We start from the raw sequence: 22,500 nt of genomic DNA, 5'->3' as shown, positions 1-22,500 counted from the left end.
CGCCGTAGTGTAGTGACTGATTACAGTCTGGTGTGTTGTTGTTTTCCGTTATTGACTGACCGCCGTAGTGCAGTCACTGATTGCTGTCTGGTGTGTTCGCTTCCGTTGATGACTGACCGCCGTAAAGTCAGTGTGTGACGTCTGCTGCAGGCCGCGGAACTCTCCCGCGAACTGGGAGTACCTCTGCACATGGACGGGGCCAGACTGCCCAATGCTGCCGTGGCGCTCGGTGAGGACATCGTCATGCACACAATACTACATATTGTGCTCTGTAGTATGGCATGCAATGCTGGCCTCGGGTGATAATTTCAGTATGGTATTTTGCGTCTCAAAGACGCAATATTAACACACGCTAGGATGAGTGGTTGGTTGCACCGCGCTTGGATGTGGAGGTAGTGTGCAATTTTACCCCTGAGATTTCAAAAACTAAGTGAGTTGGAGGCAAACAAATTATCGGGTAGTTGGGGGTCTAAGTCAACCGTCTAATTTCGAAATCCACAGGCGTCTTTTACGTTAATTATGATCCCTTCGACCTCTTAAGCGCAGAAATAACCAAAAACCTTCGGAGTTTTTGTTTTACATCGTAAGATATGATCGACGCCATTTACTATGCTAGGTGGCATACTTCCCACAGCAAAAGGTCGATCAAAATGTTTTAAGATCAGTGACCTCCCTGACATTTATTACGTCAGAATTATACACTTTTCGATGTTGTTATCCAGAGGCTCGAAATGAACGTCAAAGACCACCTGATAAAGCAAGCATTTTGCTGAGAAAAAGTTTGGTTTGACTTTGACCTGGTCTTCGCACCTAATTCAAGATCAATGGATCAGCCCTAAACCTAATTTCAGCAGCCCTCTGTCTTTAAGGAACAGGAGCAAATTGACCTCCGAACGTATATTAACGTCCCCGATGGTCTGTGGTGTATCTGTATCGTACGGTACGACAACGCTGCAGCAAATATCGCTCCATGCGCGTCTTGAAATATCCATGCTTAGACAGAGGTAGGGCCGAAGGAAGGAAAATTAAAAGAATGCTCGAAAAGTACGAAATCAAGCCCACATTTAAAATCGGTCTGTTCCATGCTTAACCAGGGAATGGAGCTACACGAAAAGCTTTCTGTGATGATGTAGGGACCACGTCCCCCTGTTAATGTGGCAATGCATATCTGAAAAAGTTCAGTTTGATCGTGCATCTCCACTAGCAGCTTCTGGATAGATGGGCCGAAGCGCCATCTATAACATGACCTGATATTAGTTGCCATCTTTGCCGCCAGGTGTGCCAATGTCGCGAATCCTCCGCGGATTTGCATCCAGCACGCTGTGCCTGAGCAAGGCGCTGTCGGCCCCGGCGGGCGCGCTGATCGTCGGCTCAGCGCAGTTCATCAAACAGTGAGAGCTCGATGATGGGAGGTCGGAGCTGACTTTGGGTGGAAATGTGTCATCTAACTTTCATTACTTAAGCCGTCTCATAAATCAAGCCTCCTCTCCGGAAATGGAATGGCCAATTCGATCGGGACTCGAAATCAATGACGCCGAGTGTTTAATGTACAGATCAACGGTGGTTGTATCCTGGTAGAGAGGAACGCAAAACTGTAGCACAAAATTCATATTCCCCATATTGCATGTGTTCGATACTTTATTGCACTTCGACCTCACAGAATGGAGATGGCTATGTCAGTTTGTCCGATCCTAAATCCCCCTGGCACAACCCGCTGTAACATTTCAACGGCCAGAGATAGTGCCACCTTCCACTTGCCTGGAAGTTCCACCTTCCACTTGCTAGACATGCCGGGTCGGAGACCCCGGCATCTGTCTTGTGTGTATAATCCTGGCGTGACCTAACCCACCACTGATCCGGTGTGTGACCTGGCGGTGACCCTCAATGCTTAACCGTATGTGACCTGACCCCTGATCCGGTGTGTGACCCAGCCGTGACCTTAATGCCGACCCCATGTGTGACCTGACCCTTGACCCGGTGTGTGAACTGGTCGCTCCCTAAGCCTGTCATCTAACTGCTGTAATTATTTGTGACCTGCATGCTGACCTTGTGTATGGTCCATGAACTCATGTGTGACCCCAGTGATGACCCCACTTGAGCTGACCTTAGATTCCATGTGCGATCTCATCACAAGCCTCACGTTTGAGTCTTGTCTCTGATATTACATGATCTGACCTCGTGTTGGACCTGATCGATAACGGTACCCTCGATTTTATGTGAGATCAGACCGCTGATCTTCAGAGAGTCTGACCCCTGGTGTCATGTACGACATAACGATTGATAACGTCTACGTTCGGCATGATCAACCTCTCAGCATTTAATTTAAACTCTGACCTTGTATGTGACCTGATGGCTGACGCGTGCGTGACCGGGCAGGGCGCGCCGCACCCGGAAGGTTCTGGGCGGCGACATGCACCAGGTGGGTGTGCTGGCCGCTGCTGGCCTGGTGGGCGTGGAAGTCATGTGTGACCGCCTGGTGGACGATCATCGACGGGCCCGCACGCTGGCCCAAGGTGAGGGCACCTGCAGCCGGCAGCGCAGGGCACGGACCATCAACTGTCACCAGGCGGCAGTCAACGCTCCTGGCGTTGGTCTGACCACTGATATGCAATGGCCCCGACAGGTACCTAATTTTATTCAGCTAAATGACAGTTAAGACAGCCATCCAATCATTGATGTTGCTTTGAATTTTCTCCACCGAAATTTACAATTCTTCTCATGCTATTGCCGTAAGAAATGGGAGTGTTTTGTCGCTGTCGGCAAAATCCGGATGCCTGAAAGATGGGCCGTTACTTCTGAGGCGGAAGGTGTGCACCAACATACTGTTTACCCAGCCAGCGATTAGCCTAGGGGAAAGGTCGGGCGGACCAGGGAAAGCTTGGATGCCTCTCATTTCCCCAACCGGCATGGGCAAAATGATTGGGGTTTCCTAGGCCCCTCCCTATCCATCGCCTGCCATCGGCCTTTGCTTGGGAAAACTTAGGATCTCCTCAAGCTTTTCCAACCATCAGATTCGAGATTTGCTTGGGGTGGTCTTTTTCAGGCGACGAACGCTCCGGACACCCCGCGTAGAATGATATTGGAAAATGGTCCGGAACAGGCTGAGAATCCCCATCAAAGTATCTTACTCTTGGGGCTTATTCCCCACGGCGGGGGGGGGGGACATTGGAGAGTTGGTGAGCGGTCGGGATATCCGTCTCGCAAGACAGTTTCTCGCGTTTGTGGTAGTCAGGCCATGGGAGAATCGCTCTCGCCATGCTTCTAATCGGAAACGTCGCACTGCCCACATGCGTCAACTGTATCTTTTGACTTGGCTAAGCGCTTATGATTTCATAATGCCAACGTGAGTTTCCATACAAAGAGGACTCTCCTGGAGCTGACGGGTGTCCACAGTTGCCAGCCCGGTTCTTCGAGTTACGCCCCGTCTGCTCGGTGCCCGCAGCGATCAACAGCTGTGGCCAGCCCGGCGCCTCCGTGGACCTGGAGAACCTGCACAGCAACATCGTGCTGCTGGAGCTGGACCCGGCTGTTATACTGCCCCGCCAGTTCTGCCAGAGAATGCGAGAGGTTAGGTCGCGCAGCCGGCCGGCGTCCGCTTCAAACACCATGAGACGTGCGCCGGCCTGGAATGTGTATACGAGACGCCAGTCAACAGTCATACGTTTTTGGTGATCAATTTCGAAGATTTGTTTCCACATGAACTGTTTTAAATGCGCCGGTTGCTACTTTCGAATTCAGCAATGCATTGTAGATGTGCTTGTAAAGGAAGAGAGGATGCTCGTTCTCATCACTGCTAATTAAAACGATTTTTTTGGGCGTGTTGAAAGGTGTGATCGTGCTGGCTTCATTCTTTTGCATAGCAAGCGCATAAAATGTCGACTACCAAAGGACACAACCGTAGCAAGCTAACGGCGTTTAGTTCATTTACTGCATGCATGGAACCCCTTCCGGAGCCGGATACCTTCTGTAGTTGTGTAAGTTCTTCACAGGCCGGAGACTGATCCAACTGACGGCTATCGGGCAGGTGCCACCTGAGGAGCTCCAGGCGCTGGGGGAGCAGGTGGTGGTGCGCATGTCCCCTCTGTCCGCCTCAAACGTGCGCATGGTGCTGCACGCCGACGTGAGCGACGCAGACGTGACGATCGTAGCGCAGAAGCTGGTGTTGGTTATTCGAGGTCTGGGCGATGGCCGCCAGACGCCGGAGAGCGTGACGCCGCTGCAGCAGACCGCCAGGGTCATCGCAGAGTAGCCGCGGCCAGAGCGGAGCGCTCCGCACTGGATAGCTGCGCAGAAGCCTGGTATAGTCTTTGAAGACGTCATGAAAGGGATAATGAAACGAGGAGTTATGATGTGCAAGTGACGAAGCATGAAGCGACGGGAACTAGAAGCGGAAATGCAGAAGCAATGCAAACGAAAACCCGGGAGCGACGAGAAGCGAAAACACGGGAGCAGCGTGCAATGAAAACACGGGATTAATGAAGGGCGAAAGGTAGAAGAGTATCATTACGCAGCAGCGATGAACATCATGTGTGCTGCTTTGTGGAGCATGTCATGGCTTGATTATTATGCAATGATAATTTTGATATAATCGCGTGATAGTGAGGATTTCCGATAATATCACTCGCTGGCTTTGACGAGGCAGTACCATCCTGACCGTACTGCAGAGCGTGTCAGGCTGTCAGGATTGTCCGAGCAATACAGAGCGTACAGCTAGTAATCATGAGAGGCAATAACATATCAATGCCATTTCCATATTTAGTACTAGCGGTCAGTATATCGCAAACACACTTTTGTGTTGCTGGACATCGAACAACAGATTTGTGCCAATCACTGGCATCCACGCGCTCGGGGGTGAACCTTGCAAACTATGAAGAACATGCGCTTTTGAAAAAATCAAACTGGCGTAGACTTCAGCACATTTACAGGTTTGGCGATGGTTTGCCTGCGTACCCAGGGCGCGGTAGTGCTATGCACGTATTAAACTTAGTACGTATGAAACGTATGAACACAAAACATGTATGGAAACGCCTGAAGCAGGCTGTCACTGTATCTTCTTTTGGTAAGGCCGCGACCCCAATTTTTAATCTACTGTGAATCATATGAAAGAAAGTATATCTAAGCCTTCGAATTGCTTCTATAACTCTCAATCATTTTTGGAAAGTGTTGACCCTGGCTTGTGTGGCGGGCTGTGGTATGAAGACCACCGCTGGCGACGTGGCGCGCTGCCATTGGCCGGTGTCGGAGGTGCGGTCCGCGACCGGTCAGCTGATGTCCCCGAATACAGCCTGTACCGAAAGTACGTCTACGACAATGGCGCGAGGCGGGCTGTGCGCGTACGTGATGACGGGGGTTCGTGGAACCGCGCCTTTGAGTTTGACTGGTCATCAAAATCGTTTACGTCGTTTGTGTGGCGACTGGAACAGTTTTTTTCTGGCCAGTGACGTTCCGGCAGGTACAGCAGTGAAGCGTCGCGCGATTTTCACCAGCGTGATGTGTTCGAGTACCTTCAGACTGCTGAAAGACCTGGCGTCGCCGCGGAACCACTCCGAGCTCGAGTGCAGCGCATTGATGCAGATACTATCTGACCATTTGAGGCTGAGAAGTCGGTCCTAACCGAACGATTCCGGTTCAATCCGTGCTCTCGGGCAAACGGCGAATCAGTGAGTGATTCTGCGGCCCGGCTGTGCGAGCTGTCTAAGCACCGCTTGTTTCTGGCAAACGTGGGAGAGGAGGACCTGCAGGACAGGCTTGTGTGTCACGTTCGGGACACAAGGTTGCAGACCCGTTTGCTGAGTGAGACAGGCCTGACGCTGGGGTCAGCGTTGGTGGTGGCGTGTATTCTTAAGTCGGCCAAGGCTCAAGCGCAGGAGATGGGTCGCTACGCGCCGATGGCCTCCGGCGAGGGGCGGCTCGCGACCTCTGACGTCACGCGTCACGTGGACGACCGGGTGGAGCCGTGCGCCGGCCACCAGCCAATCGCGGGGCGACCCGGCTCAATCATCTCCTTTGAACTATGAACAAATGTGAAGATCAGGCACAGGTCACGACTAACAAGTTTTTTATTGAAGAACTTGGCTTAGGGGTTAGCTTCTGGTGCTCATTTTGAATTTGTTAATGACAGGGACCGCAACATACATGTCCCATGAACTTTTTAAAGGTCAGAGTGGGTCGCTGGCACCATTTACACCAACGACATCAAGACCTGGGCCGCGATCTTGTGTTATCTGATTTAGACAGAGCTTTGCGTATTAAGATAGCATTAGTTGTCAATAAGTAAATTGGCACGTTCGCATAGCCGTGACAAGACCAGAATATTTTGAAACACAATGCAATTCTTTAGATCGACTTTCTCGCAATCTGTACGTCCACCCAGCAAGCAAATTTGTAATGCAAGCATGTCGGCTTTGAAAGGCAAGTGTCTGACATTTGGTGTTGTGTACTGTGATGAGTGTCTGATATGTGAGGGTAGTGCTGAAGTTTATGGCATGTCGGTGTATCAAATATATCAATTTGGCTACAGTTTAGTGAGAACGTCCTGGACGAAAAAACCCTCCTGAGACTACGATTGGTAATAATTTTCTTTCTGCCCACCAAAACCATGACATTCAGCGTAATGAGGACCCCTTGGCTGTGAACATTTTGAAAACGGGAAAGATAACTCCCATCGCGAAGCATGTGAATCAGTTCATCTACGCAAACCGAAGCCACTACCAAATGTAATTATTTCACTATGGAGAAAAATGTGGTCTTTATTTGTACAAAGCTGGCACATTTTATCACCTGCGATTTATTACCATTTGTTTGTTTAAGTATGGAAAATGTACATAATTTCATCACGTATGTGCTGGGTAGAGAATGCTGTCAGTAGTAGCTAGCATCTGGCGTCGTTTTATGCTTGGATTTTTCGATTCTGTTAAGAAAGTCCGTGATTGAAATTGATGAAGAAAAGCAATTCACTTGATTGGAGCGTATGTAATGATTTAAACATCTTTATCCTGATTCTCTTAAATAAGATGTGAGTTATATCGGATGTGAAATATGTGTTATCGATTACTTAACTCGAAAAAGGTGTTTTCAAGATTAGATTTTAAAAGCTTTCTGGAAATTGTCCGTGTCTTCCTCTGCGGTGTCATGAATCTACTGGCCGAACGCTGCTGTTTTCTGGCGGCACTCTCCATTTCCAAACCGGCGTTAGAACGAAAACAAATCGAGGAAGTGCGCAAAAAAGAGCTCCGAAATAGCCCTGTATCTCTCAAATCACGGAAGCTGCAGCTCTGAAATACGCCGTGTGCAAAGAAAACAAGATTTGACTTCAGCACATAAAAACAGAAACACGCGCCACGCGAGGTAGTTTTTATAACAGCTAAGCAAACATTATTTTCGGAGGGTACCTTTTGAAAGGACTCAGATTTCACACTTAACACGGTCTCGGGTGAAGGTCAATTTGGCCACCCCCAAAGGTTTTTCCAGAATGATTTTCGAACTGCGTAGCGAAGCCGCACCAAACGTTGCATGACCGCGGGGAATTGAATAGCGGATCTTTCGATGTTAAAATCGCAGACATACTTTTAACGTCGTTCACTTAACGCAGGTCAAGTCAGGCCATGGTAATCAGCGAAAGGCATTTTTAAGAAATCGTTCAACTTCATGCAACAAGGGGTGTTACGTGAAGCCATACATATCTGGGATAGTTTCTGTGGGAAATGAACCAATTCAATTTATAACAACAATAAACCCCGTTGACCTATGGTCAGACATAAAGGTCAGAACGAAGTCAAAACTAACCTGCGTTTTTACTCGAGGCCCAGGTTTCATGGGGAGGTTTCTGGTGTTTATTTCGGATTTATTACTGGCAGAGACCGCGGCAGACATGTTCAATGAGCTGTTTAAAGCTCAGTGTACATCACTGAACTGAAATGACCCAGGTCAGCACTTTGTTTTTAAAAATATACCGCCTAGCGTAATTTCTAGCACTTAGTCGAATGGCAAAACGAAAGCGGTCTTGCAGGAATTTGGTCAAATTGGCCTTATCAAAGTCGGAAGAGGTCACTAGCCTAAGTGACATCTTGCTTATGACAGGCATCTAGCTTAACGGCTGTTGTATTAGGATTTCTGGGGCGTTTGGGCATACATCTGGGGTTTGACCTTGTTGACCTTATTTACTCCCAAGGTCATGATCTAAGAGCCTCAAATTCTGACACAAGTGAGTGCACATACAAATAAATCTACCGTGTGCTTGGAGTCTATAACTGTCTTAGTTTTTGAGATTTCAGGGGGCCAAATTGATCCCCCACCCGAGCGAAGGGTGTTCAGTCGGCCACCCGGGCGCTTGTTAATGGGAGTGCCCCGACTTCAGGGCTGCTTTCAAAAGTATACTCGATGAAACCCCAGGACCAGTTGCGTTTAATGGTAGCGCTAGGCAGTGCCACTGCGGTATCTTCAAGATACGATAAGAACACTTACTTTCATTATCTTTGAATCCATATCACACGGTCAACGTTTTGCCACAGGACTACACTTTCTTCCTTTGTAGCACCAACGCGTATACATTCCTGTATATTTAAGAACTTCACTCGTGGAGAAACCTGCTGCAAAGCTACCAAATAAAAATTGTTTTTGCTTGGCTGCTAAGTGCTCGAAAAGCCAAAAGTAACCAACATACACCGCTGCGGGTGTGCGGCTGAGTGGCAGGGTAGTCGGGAGAACTCTTGAAGTCAGCTCGAAAATTAGAAGGCAGCGATGCTGGCGAGGTGAGCGAGTTGCGAACAGTGTAACTTCAGATATTTCCAATTGTGCAACTCCGGTCAGATTATCACCACTGGATTCCCTCAAGCTAAGTGCTTTGAGTTTGACATAACATGCGCTCTTTTTGGCCCATCACGGCCGATAATGAGTAACAGTGAAGAATTTAGATGCAAAATGGCACTTCCTAAAAGACTCATCCTTAAAGGCTCCTAAAGACTCATAAAAAATAAACGTGCACAGACTAGGGGTGCAGTTTCACAACATGAGTTCGAAGCAGGGGGGGGGGGGGGGAAGGCTGGGCAGTGAAGAAGCGTCGAGTGGTTTCCCGGGTGTTGTCATGCCTCGAGGCGCGTATTAGGCATACTCAAACACAAACGCACATGCCTCATATGCGATGCTAAGTGTGCGCTGAACAATGTGCATGTCGACCTGCGGAAGTTGTGGAACAGAAAGAGATGCAGCATACAACGACGGTGTACAGTGAATTGGGCGCTACATGTACAAAACCACTGGCAACAGCGTTTGGTTGTCGACAGGTGTAAACCGCCCCCCCCCCCCTCCCCGCTATCCCTTAGAGTGGAGAGAGGGCTTATGACTCGGGGCAGGACGTTCGGTGCGGGTGCTCCGTGCACAGCTCAGTTTTGAAGCGGTACAAGCTGTGCTGCTATGCATCGACCAAACAACATCAAGTAGCAGTGTTCAAAACGTACAGTTTTGACCTGTTTGGTAAGGTTTGGCGTTTGCTAATTTGTGGGACCAATTGTCACCACCTTGAACAAAATTAACGCCTATATCTGGCCAAAAATCCAGGACAGATCTTACAACAGAGCCTCCTAATAGCTCCATGGTGTGGTAGCGCTTTTTACTGGCTGTGGTTTGTTATATTAGTCAGGGCAGAAAAACCTTTTCTCGATTTTGGTGATATTCTGAACAGAGGGCTCTTTAGCTCCTTGCGTCATTTAAGCACGCTATCCTTGAGCATAGTTTTTGCAAGCATTCAGTCGTTCCATTTGCTGCATGATTTATCTTCTTCAGTACATTGAGTTATCATTCAGTTTTGGTTGTTTTTTGTTTGTGTTACTGAGGATTGTCTTTTTTATTTGTAGTAACTTGCATCACACTCATAGTTTCTGCAGTTCACGACCTTCAGCTTCATGAGGAAAAATAATTGCAAGCCATTTCAACTTGGCTCATAAGGATTCGAAGTTCGTAGGTTCAAGATTCAGAATTTTTTACTCAAATTTCAGCAGTAAGGTAACGGACCCACACCCACGAAGCGCAAGCACTGATAAGACAAATCCAAGAGACAGCTTATGAGAAAGGTAAGAGAAAGCACGTGATCCATCGGGGATAAATCGTCTTTCGTTAAAGAGAAACGAATGGATACTATTGCTTCATGTTTTGCGAGCGGATGCAACACTGTACGGTGAATGGTGGCACGACAGCACATTACCATGGACAAAATTGCAGTTGGACTTGAGACAAATCGTCTTTCGTTAAAGAGAAACGAATGGATACTATTGCTTCATGTTTTGCGAGCGGATGCAACACTGTACGGTGAATGGTGGCACGACAGCACATTACCATGGACAAAATTGCAGTTGGACTTGAGACACTCTCTTGAGAAAATACCATTATGTTCAGAACTGCGCAAAGCAGGCTTGTTAAGTGGGCTCTAAGCACAAAGACTAAACTGCTCCGTCCAGCTCAACAGACAACATTGATTCCCATTTTCACAAGGCACGACCCCCAGAGTGTTCCACGTGCCGCACAATGCTGTGGTATAGCTGCCCAGGAAATGGGCTTGCCCTCGTCTACCAGTTGTCAACTGACCTTCACAAATGAACAAAGCAGGACAGACCAATTTATCATAACCGTACGCCACCCGTGCTGCCATGTGGTACCATACCAAACCATACACCACGCCGTGCTGCCATGCCATATCATGCTACACCATACACCATGTTATGCCTACCATGCACCACGTACCACAGGATGCCGCCGTGTTCACTGACCACCGCTGTCCGGTCGGCACGCCTGTTTCTCAGGCTGAGTGGTCTCCGGGCGGCTCAATCCAGCAAGGACAGGCTGAAGTACCGCTCAGGGTACAAGCCCCTCGCGCGTGGTCCAGAGCTAGGCGTTATCTCCCCCCCCCGGGGTCACACGCTGGAGCCGCCCCTCCCGGGACACCCCGTTCCTCTGGACGGTGCACGCCTGGTGAGCGCGGCAAGACAGACAGGTGTACCGGTGCCGTTACAGGGGGGGGGGGGGGGGGGGGGGGGCGGTGCAACAGTGTTCCGAGCTGACGCTCGGTGTGGGAGGCGGTGCATGCGCGGACCCGAGCGAACTGACGACAGGTGAGGAGGCAGCTCACGACAGGTCAGCGGGTAGCTCACGACAGGTCAGCAGACAGCTCACGACAGGTCAACAGGTAGCTCACGACGGGTCAGTAGAAAGCTCACGACAGGCCAGCAGGCAGCTTACAACAGGTCAGCAGGTAGTTCACAACAGGTAAGCAGGTCGCTCATGACAGGTCAGTAGGTAGCTCACGACAGGTCAGCAGGTATTTCACGACAGGTCAGCAGGCAGCTTACGACAGGCCAGCAGGTAGTTCACGACAGGTCAGCAGGTAGTTCATGACAGGTCAGTAGGTAGCTCACGACGGGTCAGCAGGTATTGCACGACAGGTCAGCAGGCAGCTTACAACAGGTCAGCAGGTAGCTCACGACATGTGAGCAGGCAGCTCACGACAGGTGGACAGGAGCTGCCCGACGCCGACGCGCGCGGATGGGAGACACCAGGGAGCTGTCGACATGCGAGCGATGGGAGCCCCGGGGGCCATAACATGCGATAATAAATTGACATTTCACCAAATTAGTGCATGGTATCAGACTTCTCACCAATGGGGAGACTAGTGGCAACCGCATATTAATAGAGGACTCTGGTGGGTCAGGTCCTGATGCTACCACCGTTTAGCAACGGCACATCGGTGATCATTGCAAGTGAATATTCGATGCAACAGCGAGCCCTTCAGGGGGCTTATGGGGGAGCTCATCCCCATGAAGTAACAGCATGTAAATGGGCCCTGCCATCAAATTCTATTCGACGATTTCAACCGCTTCCATGTGGGATATTAGACATTAGACATCTTGAACAATAGCCCACGATCACCACACCGCCGTTCATCTCACGGCACGTATCAATGAGAAGGCGCGACACATTAATCTCACAAACTTATTCTAAATAAACATTCATGATCATCACTAATTATAACGCCTACATGGATCTTTGCATGAACACATCAACTTTTAAGATATAATATCTCTGGAGGTGCTCGGAGTGGGGTTGCTCTGGGGTGCTCTGCATCTGGTAAACCAGTTGCCACTCAGCCGTCGGCAGTCGTCGATGAGGAAACGCACCATTTGAATGAAATAGAGGTAATGGTCGCAATGGAATAGTCACCTATCGGCGCGGACGTAAGGACGAGTCGTGTCTGGTCGTCTATCAGAGAGACACTGGCAGATTAAGCTCTCATTCTTCTCCTCCTGTTCTGTAACATCGAAATGAACGTCCTAATCCAAAATGAGGGTCCTTATCAAATCGGACTCATCCACGCAGGCGCAGCGTGTGTAACTTTCTCTCTGGACTCAGGTTTACCCCTTATAAGAATTCATAAGCAAATCGCACGTTTGTTGTCACCCGCGCCTCTGCCTGCATTATTCCACAAGCGAGCTGACTCACGCACTGGCCATCAGCGCCAGAGGCGCGCTCAGGCAGCGTCAGGCAGAGGCGTCGACAGAGGCGCCATCAGGATAAAGGGGAAAGACGAAAATAACAATCACGGCGGGTTATCTATGATGGAGATGTCATTTAACCCGTTTCGTCCACCGCAGGTCACTGCACTATTTCCATTGATTTGGGTTTATTTATCAATCTTCGGAGGTCACGTAAGATCATGCCATGAAGAGTAAGGCTTGTCATAACGCTTGGTCTGACGCGTGCAATTGGCGCTGTACAATGCCCTCCTCCACACCATTCGCTCCCTGATCGACGGGACGTTGCGCCCCAGCGTCACTTCATCCGACGCCCTACGCCAATAATGGAATCTGCGTTTGAACTTGCAGTGCACATCTGCATGGGACCTTTAGTGTACGTACCTTGCCAATTGAGCTTGACTTGTGAGGAAAGTTTACGTGCAACATCTGCATACTTATATCCGGATTCAGCATGCAAGCATTTACGTGGGTACTTTTGTCGCAGGAGCAAAATCCCCATGAACATTTGCGAACGAACGTTCGCGTGCGAAAATTTTTGTTATGAATGTATTTCCGATGCAACGTTTACCACGTGTGTGTCATTCACAATCTTTTACATCATCAATTTTGATGTTACAAAGCTCATAGCGTACGTACTTCATCCTGACGAAATTAAGGCCGGCGAACTTCTACAGCCAATTGACATCCCAGCATTTCTATTCGTACGTGTATTGATAACCCCCTTCTGGGGTTCCACGAGGCTGCGCCTCATCTTCACAAAAGTCATGCGGCTGCGCTCATACCCCGTAGGTGTGGTCTTCCGTCCACAGCTGAGGGAAAAGTTTTGATCACTGGCCAACTGCACGCTTGAGTGCAGTCGTCACCCGCCCAAGGTCAAATGCTCGGCCCGAAATTTTAATAACAAATTGTATTGTAGTGGATCTCTGACCCACCCACAGGTGGCACTCACCCAAGGTCAAATGCTCAGCCCGGAATTTACATGACAAGTTGTGTTGAAGTAAATCTTTGACCCACCCACAGCTGGCACCCGCCCAAGGTCAAATGTTCAGCCCGGAATTTACATGACAAGTTGTATTGAAGTGAATCTTTGACCCATCCGCATCTGGCACCCGCCCAAGGTCAAATGCTCTGCCCAGAATTTACGTAACAAGTTGTCTTGTAGTGAATCTTCAGCTCTTTCACGCAGTATGACTTTTCAGGACTGGCGTTATCATGTGCAAGATATAAAACAAAAGGTAAGGTAAAGATACAAGGTAAAGGTAAGACAGACGAGAATCAGGAAAAAGAGTGACAACAGTGGTGGGAGCAATCCATAAGCACATGCAAACTTCGCAGTAAAAATTTTTTGTCAGTGGAGTTTTCCAAAAGCAAATGCAGACAAGCACATAGCGAGCTGCTCTCAGACCTCAGCGATCTCAGTGACTCACGAAACGCAGGCACGAAACGCAGGACGCCCAGTGACGGCCGGAGGCAGCTGGTTCCACGCGGCGGCAGCGCGGTAGTAGAACCCCTCTGGGTGGCCGAGAGTTTACACCTCTGCAGCTCCAGAGCTGCGGCCTCGGATGACCGGGTGGCCGGGCGAGACACCGCGGATCACCGAACCGACAGAGCTTAATCCAATCACAACTTAAGCGATTTCCTGGCAGTTTCGCACGATTAATGATTGCCAGTTCCATCGGGTTAGTTGGTGAGAGCGCACGCATTCCGACATATAGCGGGCCGCTGCGGGGTGGACGGACGGACGTGACCTGCGGCCGGTGGCAGCAGCCGCGCCGGTGGTCACGTGACGTCAGAGGCCATGATGGCCATGTGACGTCGGAGGCCATGATGGTCACGTGACGTCAGAGGCCATGATGGCCATGTGACGTCAGAGGCCATGATGGCCATGTGACGTCAGAGGGAGGACGAACCGCGCCGAGCATTGCGGCACGTTCACCTTTCGGCACCGAATTCTGCCTCTGGGCTGGTATGTCACGATCGCATGGTAGGGGGCAGGGTTCAGCATCTGACTCCACAAGCTAAAGCCCACTCCGCAAGCTCAGTTCCACCACCGCAAGCAGTTCTCTATCCTGGCCAGGTCTGGAAACGACTAAAAGCTTGAGATGTACGAAATACTATGCAAGCACAAGAGTACGATTGTCAAATGTAGACGAGAATGTATGTAAGTATGCTGACATATATATCTGAAATGAATCTGGCAATATGTTCAAACCCAAAGTGGTGGGACTGCTTCAGTAACCCGTGCAGGCTTAAACGGTACGCTTCTAGACTGGTGCTCGCCGCATGGACCAGAAGTCCATGCGTCATGCGGCACGAACAATTAGGAGCTCCGCACCACTAATGAAAACAAAGATTTTGCTCCCCCGAATTTTATCCTTGGAATACGCATTGGCTCGGCCTCAAAGTGTAGTGCTCGTGACACCAGTAATTGGCGCCTGAAGGCTCCTATCTTTGATCTGAGTGGGCTGAACTGCTCTCTGGGGAGGGGCGGGGGAAGGGGGAGTGGGGGGGGGGGGAACTCGTCCCCACAGTCTGAGTGGCCTGACCTGACTGACGTCTTTCACGAATAACACATTTGTCGGAACATGAAATAATCGATAGCGGTAGAAACGTCTGGACAAAGACGCCCCACATCTGGCGCAGCTGTGACACTTTCGGCGCGTCATCCGGCGCTCCCCGCGCTCAGTGTGCTTTGACTGGCTCCGCGGCTGGCACGCCGGCATGCCCTCCATTTATCACACCCTCTGCCCTCACTTTATCACATTCCGCCTATTGATCTGGGATGAGTCTTCTCCGGCTGGTGCCGATATTGGTATGTATATATATATATATATATATATATACACCTATATATATACACACCTATATATATATATATGTCTATATATATATATATATATATATATATATATATATATATGTCTTTGTCTATATTGGGGCTTATCAACGCACCTATATATATATACACCTATATATAGATATTACATGGATATATATGGATACATATGTAGATCATGTCTATATTTATAGATATGCATATATAGATGATGAAATTACTACCGCATCTCGATAAATTGGTGCTCCAAGATCTAACAAATGATGATGGCGCGGCGGATGGCACGGTCGTTCCGCAAGTGTCGTTATGACTAATTTGTGGTCTTTTGCATCATTACGACCATTGATAAATCGCTACTCTTTCGCGACTGCACACGATGTGGGCTGACGTGTGACGGACAGGGGCTCCGGCGGTGGTCAGCACTGTCATGCGGGAGGGGGGAGGGGGGGGGGGGGGCGGTCTTCCCCGCTGACCTTCGTCAGCTTCGCTCCGAGCCATTTGAGCTGGCGTTATGAGAGGTTGTGACCTCTCCCCAAAATCTGCGCGAATTGTAGTCGGTTTAAGCTCCATACATTGTCCCGAGGAATATGAACGAATGTTTTTTGGGAGATGCAGGATAAATGACGGTGTGTTGGGCCTATGACAGCGGCTGCCCCATTACTGCACCAAACCGATGACTGTAGTGAGATATAGCTGGTGGTATTTCATCAAGACTTATCACAATATGTGATGCCCGGCGCATGAGAACTAGCGTAGACGGATTTAGGCTTTGTAATGAGCGGGCAGTTTGGGAGTTAGCTGCCAACCTTTGCTACGCTGAAATACGTGGGAAAATAATGTAGCCATTCTTGTATCGGTTGTGAATTTGGGCCAATTATAATGCATGCAGCAACAGGCTGAATAATAAAAGTAGCACAATTGTGTGTTCATGAGTGACGATTGCAAATCCGGTCCACCTGGTGAGAAATGTGCTTATCTTTTGACAGATATTTGGTTACATCGACAATGGCAATGCCGAGGCGTGTATAGTCTAATGTAAGCACCGGCATTAGTCATATATAAACAATGCTGGTGACGGAAATACGAGTGGGAGACAAGCATATAGCCATGAACTTTATGCGGCTATTGCAGCCTGTCTAGACTACAATCGATTGATGTTATAAACATGATTATGCCTATAGCAACCACAAACTTCGACGAGGGTGAAGTTACCTGTCACACTTTATGACATACAAGCAACAGCAATCAGTAATAATCAATTTCATCCTCAAATGAGGTGACAGAAATCCCATTTTGAGTCTAGCATTCTAAACGAGTCAAATCATTCCAAAGAAGCGAGCTCTTTGGCATAATAAACGAGAGGATAGGATTTCGACAAAGCGCAGTGTAGAAACGTACCACTGCAGCATTGTCCTTCCTGCGTTACGAGTATACGCGGTGTAGGAACGTACCAATGCAGCGTTGTTCGCCCTGCATCATGAACATGCGCTTCCAGTGACACTCAGCCTGCTGTTCAAGGATGGGCAAGCCTGTGTCGAGGCTTCTGGATAAATTTGGCAGTGCCCATCCATGACAGACGGAAACGAATGTTTTCTTTTTAAGATGATAGCCTTTATGCTCTAACGGAAATGTAAGAAAATCGCCCAAAATTACCGCGCCCCAGTGGACATTGAGGTATGTTTTTCCATTTCTCAAGCGACGGTTATTACGCTCTTCCCTTTGGTACAAATCAACATCAATTCTGTTCTGACCAATGGCGGGCTTGGCTTCAAGGAAGTTAGCGTCTCACTTTCCGGGACGTTTTAACACAATGGAACATGTGACATTTGTTTCTCTTCCGAAGCCAGCCATCTGATGAGCGAGACAGTGTTTATGGGCTTTTGTTCGCAAATATGTGGTGGACCTCTTTTGACAACGCTTTGTCTATATTGGGGCTTATCAACGCATCCAACAGCTAACGTCATGCAGCATCAAAATATCTCCGCCGATTTCGGTGCGCGGGGAGGATGAAAACTTCCAGCCGGGTAGGCAGCCACTCCTAGACGGGTAGTCACTCTTAGCCCCGGGTAGTCAGCCCGAGTCCGCACCATGCGGTGAACGTGGTCGCCTAAACACCACGCCCCGGGCACCCTCCGCTGCAGCAGCGGGAGCCAAGCTCCGTCAAGCAGGGAGCCCTGTCTCGGGACTCACGGACAGCGTCTACCAAGCGTAGTGAGATAGGCTGCCGCCGGCTCCCCTTCTTTCTCCTCCTCCTCCTCCTCCTCCTCCTCCTTTCCTCCTCCTCCACGGCCGCCGCCGGCTCCTCCTCCACTGCCACCGCCAGCCCCCTCTCCTCCACGGCGGCCGCCGGCTCCTCCCCCGCCGCCGCCGCCGCCTCCGCCGCTGTCAGTACGCCGCAGGCTGCCTGAGACTACAGCAGGAATCGCGCGCCACCAGTGGGAGCCGAGCACGGGAGCTGTGCACGGCGTGGCCGGCCCAGCGTGCTACACGAGGTGGTGAACTGAGCTCCACCAGGAGTGGTGCTCTGAGGAGTGCGCTGGGTAGCGGTGCGGGTGGTGCGCGTGAGTGAAGTGAAAGAAAGGTCGGAGGGGAGTGGCGTCGTCAAAGTTGGAGCAGAGGAGCGTCATGCGCTGGTTCAGATCCTGCTCTGCTGAGGTGAATCTTGATTATCGGAGGCGTGTATGGCTCTCTGTATGTCTGGTGCTGCATGGTGAACCTTGTGCTGCTCTGCTTGTTATACCCGCTGATCTCATCTGGGGAAAGAGCCATGCTCATTTCCCTATCGCGGGGAAGGGCTGTGGACGCGGTACGGTAATCTCAGCAGTGCTCAAATTGCATTCCATTTTTCAGTTCATTTGCCATGCTTTGATCAAGGTCAAAAATGTAATTGTCGATTCGTCTAGACCTGGTGTTCGTATGCACCATTTACAGACATGACGGCCATTAATTTACTCCTAATCAATGCTGTGCAAGGTACGATGACATGATCAAACAGTGACGCATTGTAGAGCATGTTTAACTAACAGCAAAAAAATATTGTGCTGTGTGGAGCTGTCGTTTCCACTTAAACTATATCCATAGTTATAAGCGAGCTTATGACATCATATCTGATAATTGATGCAATATCCTCCAATGTGGAACATTCCTTTTAACACGCGCCTGGCTGGCCGTTTGAATACTACGCTCTCGGCTGGGGTTAATTTGACACCCTGAGATTCCCAAACTAGGAAAGCAAGTTATCCCAAATGCACGGGTTTCGTAGTTGTGTATGTGATTCTTTTTTGCCAAAGTTTTAGGTTCCCAGATAATGACCTTAAGTGAAATAGGGCCAAACAAGGTCAAGCTCCGGATTGATGCTAAAAATGTCCTCAGATCTCATCATGTCAAAGCCTGGAGCCTATATACCTGTTGTAGGCAACATGTCATTTCAAAACAAAATACTGACTTAATAATTTTAGATCAGTGACCTAAGGTGAATTTAAAAACGCCAATGAAACATGCCTGTTGTGGATTGTCCTGAATACATTTGAAATGAAATGAAAAAATGACAAAAATGAAAACACCACAAACTACCCCACAAAACCCTGCTCTTGAGTAAAAACGCAGGTCAGTTCTGACCTCGCAGTGTACCTGACCCTAAGTCAATGACATTGGTGATAATGATAAGCTAGGATATTTAATTGCATCGAAACTATCTGAGATATGTATGTCTTCATCTAACACCCCGTTGTTGCACCCCGTTGAACGATTCCCTAGAAATGCCCTCCGTTGACTACCATGGCCTGACTTTGACCTGCCGTAGGTCAGTAACCTTACGATGTACACTGAAAGTTTTTACATAACAAAGACTATTTGATTTTCTACAGCTATGCAAAGTTTGCTACGGCAGCACCGTGCAAAACTGAAAACAAATTTCAACAGACCGGACCGTATTTCAATAGATCATTCCAGCTGTAGGGAAGTTTATGCTTGGTATTGGCCTGTACTCCCTAACGATTGCAGCGTGAGAATGCTTAGAGCACATGTCGAAACGTTGGTGTTTCGCTGCATGAGCAAATTGAACCATAAGGTGCTGCTAAGCATAGTAGCGTTAATCGCGATAATTTTTAGCAGGTGACAGAAACATACCACAAGCTATGCTATATCAGCGCTAACGTCACGCGTCAGTGGTGGCACAATGCTTTTCCAATGCCCCTCAGATCAGTGTTTTTCACATATTTTTCGGTCAAGAGTTACTTCACATAATAGATGGTATAAAATACCAAATAGCTAGGTTTATTACTAGTCGTAAAAGTCGTGGCTCGTGCCATTTGAGGCAGATGGCCTCGATTGCGCGGTAATGTGTTAAGTTCAGCGCACGGCTGTGGGCTGCTGTTGGTTGTGTCATGTCGCGAGAAGCTGACTGGTTGGAAAAACGCAGCTAATCGTCGGTTTTTAAGGGTAATAGCGTTGGAAACCCTGCCGATTAAGAATTGTTGTTTGCGGATAACTGAGCTGTACCTTCAGAGGTTGAAGGAGAACGTTGGAGTGGCACACGTTAAACATTAATCTGGGACTTCTTGCTGCTGGAAGGGGCAGCGGCTTTAAGGTAATAAGCGGAGCATCGCTGGTGTAGGTCTCTCCACTGCCCATTGCATAGTCAGACTTATCGCACTGATCGGTAGACATGTGTGAGATCAAACCCTTAAATTGTCATCATATTGCAAATAAAACTAAATAAAGATCTTGAAGGTGTTCAAAAATGTCGTGTGCATCTAGTGATACCAATATTGCATGGGTTTTGCTCTAAGCGACTTGAATCATGTTGAGAAGTGCGAGTCCTGAACTGATAATTGTCGTGGGAAAGAAGTGAAGGTCACCAGCGCTTCCAGCTAATGCTTCTATGACGTCATAAAACCAACAGTGATATTGATTCAGGTGCTTTTAGGACCATGTTATCGGTGAATGTGGGACGGCAGGGATGCGGTTTTGCAAAAAAGGGGTGAGGGAGGGAAGGGTAAGGAGTACATCAATAAAAACGGCTGAGGCTGCCTCCGAAATACACTCAGAACAGCTTTCTTCACAGATTTGCTGCACTTTCTTTTCACAGTTAGGAGCGGTGGTTTAGTTTTTCAAAGTTGGTTTTCTTAGGGGCTGAACCCCCAAGTTTGGGAGAAATGAGAATGTATGGATACAAATAATACATAAAAATAGCAAACTGCATCCCTGGTTAGGAGGTACAATTCCGCCCTCTCCAACTAAAAGAGAACTACGCCGCATTTAGCCAGTTATATCATCATTTCTTTACCCGACTATTCCAATACTGTAGTCTCAACTATAATTTAATGTTTGACGGCCAGCAAATGGCACTTAAGTGCAATAAACTCCCGAAAGAGAAATTTTTGATGGTTACAACCGCATTGCTTTCTTGTCTTGTTTTTGTGCTTTGTCGCCTTTTTAAAATTTGATCCGAACCCTTTGAATGGATGGATTTGTGGGATCAGAGCTCACGCCAAGCAGTGCTTGTTGTGTGGAGCCCTGACCCCTACCATCCGATCGCACAATTCCATATCAACGCCAGAATTTGGTGGCGAAAGCTTAACGTGCCACAACGCTCGGCACGGTCTGCCCTGCCCCCTAATGTCAATTAACCTTAGCGCGACCGCAGCCACCGGCCGCAGGCAGTGCCTGTCAAGGGCAAATAGCGAACGCCTTAAGCGACTCGAACCCACCCCGCCACGGGTGGGTGGATCGGAAGGCAGGCGCTCTAATCAATTGAGCCACCGGGACGGACCGAGGCATTTAGAGATATATTGCACAGTTTCTGAAATACTTGACTCCAGATGACAATCTAGACGGTTCTGAATTTGGTCGGTGAAAGAAAAGGCACGTTTTACCCCTGGTCATTTTGGAAAACCTTGGGGGGGGGGGCAAGTTAACCGGCCACCAGAAGGCGTGCTCAGTGTGAAATCAGTGCCCTTTTAAGAAGTGTGTTTCAGCAGAAAGGTTCGCTTAGCTGTTGTGAAAAATGAGCTACGTGACGAGGAGTGTGGTTCTGTTTTCCGCGCTAAATTCAATCTATTTTCCTTGCACACGGGATATTTCGGTGCTGTATCTCCCGTAATTTGAGAGAAACAGGGCTATTTCGGCGGTTTTTGCAACACTACCACATTTTCTTTTCGTCTCAACGCTGGTTTGCAAATTGCAAGTGCCGCCAGAAAACAGCAGGGTTCGGCTAGCAGATTCAAGACATTGCAGAAGAAGAAAGGCGAAATTCCCAAAGAGCTTTAAAAAATGCATTACGATGGCGCCTTTCCCAGATAGTTAATGGATCAGCAATACCTTCATGTGATTTAAGTCGCATGTTATTAAAGCGAATTAACATAACCTCTTTGCAATAATTATATACGCTCTATGTAAGTGGCTGTATTTCTCAAAAAGCGTTCAGTCACGGACTGTACTCATAGGATGGCAAAGTTCAATATGAAAGCACAGTAGGATGGCAAAGTTCAAATATGAAACGGACACCAGATGCTAGCAAGTGTTGACAGCGTTTTTCTCCTAGCACACGTGATGAAGCGGCACACATTTGGCATATTGCACTCGAACCAATTACAACAAATCACGAAGCGTAAAATGAACGAGATTTGTGCAGATGAAGACTACAATAGTCCTCAGGATAATATATTTTCTATTTAGTAGTGGTTTCAGTTTGCGTATGTGAATTGATCCACATATGCTGTGATGACAGTTATCTTTGGGTTTTCAAATTATCATCCAAGGGTTCCTCAACGCCGAATCTCATAGTTTTGGAGCGCATAACACAAGAAGCTAACAGTCAAAGTTTCTCTTTTTTGTTGATCATTGGAAAGAAGTAGTACTACAATAGTTGTGTAGATTGAACATAGGACGCCTAACAAGCCGTATAGGTTGAAAACCGTATATATTAAATGCATGTATACCATGTATATGCGGTATAGATCGAGACCTATCTGTCCGACATTTCTGAAACGTCTTATCCATAAACGCACCTACATGTAACTTTCCCAAAATAAGCACCCAACCAATCCCGTTGCCGATTGGGTACGCCTAGTCCGTGGAGTCCTCTGCAGCACCCGGCTGGTGACGGCAGCGGGCCCAGTCCGCGCGGTCAGCCTCGCCGGG

General features: G+C 48.5%; 2 protein-coding genes across 2 annotated transcripts in view; both read left to right on the top strand.

Moving 5' to 3' along the window:
- Positions 1-4,249, top strand: part of LOC119113533 (putative low-specificity L-threonine aldolase 2) — a 9,580-nt gene extending 5,331 nt beyond the window's left edge. Inside the window, exons 3-7 of the mRNA XM_037237834.1 lie at positions 151-229; positions 1,277-1,391; positions 2,377-2,513; positions 3,443-3,567; positions 4,025-4,249. Of these exons, the coding sequence (XP_037093729.1) occupies positions 151-229; positions 1,277-1,391; positions 2,377-2,513; positions 3,443-3,567; positions 4,025-4,249 (681 nt within the window). The remainder of the gene's footprint in view (positions 1-150; positions 230-1,276; positions 1,392-2,376; positions 2,514-3,442; positions 3,568-4,024) is intronic.
- The window catches only part of LOC119114335 (calcium-binding protein E63-1), a 140,530-nt gene that overhangs the window by 50,054 nt on the left and 67,976 nt on the right, over positions 1-22,500 (top strand). The window lies entirely within an intron of this gene.

The sequence above is a fragment of the Pollicipes pollicipes genome, unplaced genomic scaffold, assembly GCF_011947565.3.
Source record: "Pollicipes pollicipes isolate AB1234 unplaced genomic scaffold, Ppol_2.1 Scaffold_7262;HRSCAF=8765_pilon_pilon_pilon, whole genome shotgun sequence".
NCBI lineage: Eukaryota > Metazoa > Arthropoda > Thecostraca > Pollicipedomorpha > Pollicipedidae > Pollicipes > Pollicipes pollicipes.
The sequence above is the reverse complement of the archived record's forward strand: the minus strand, read 5'-3'. Positions and strand labels throughout refer to the sequence as shown.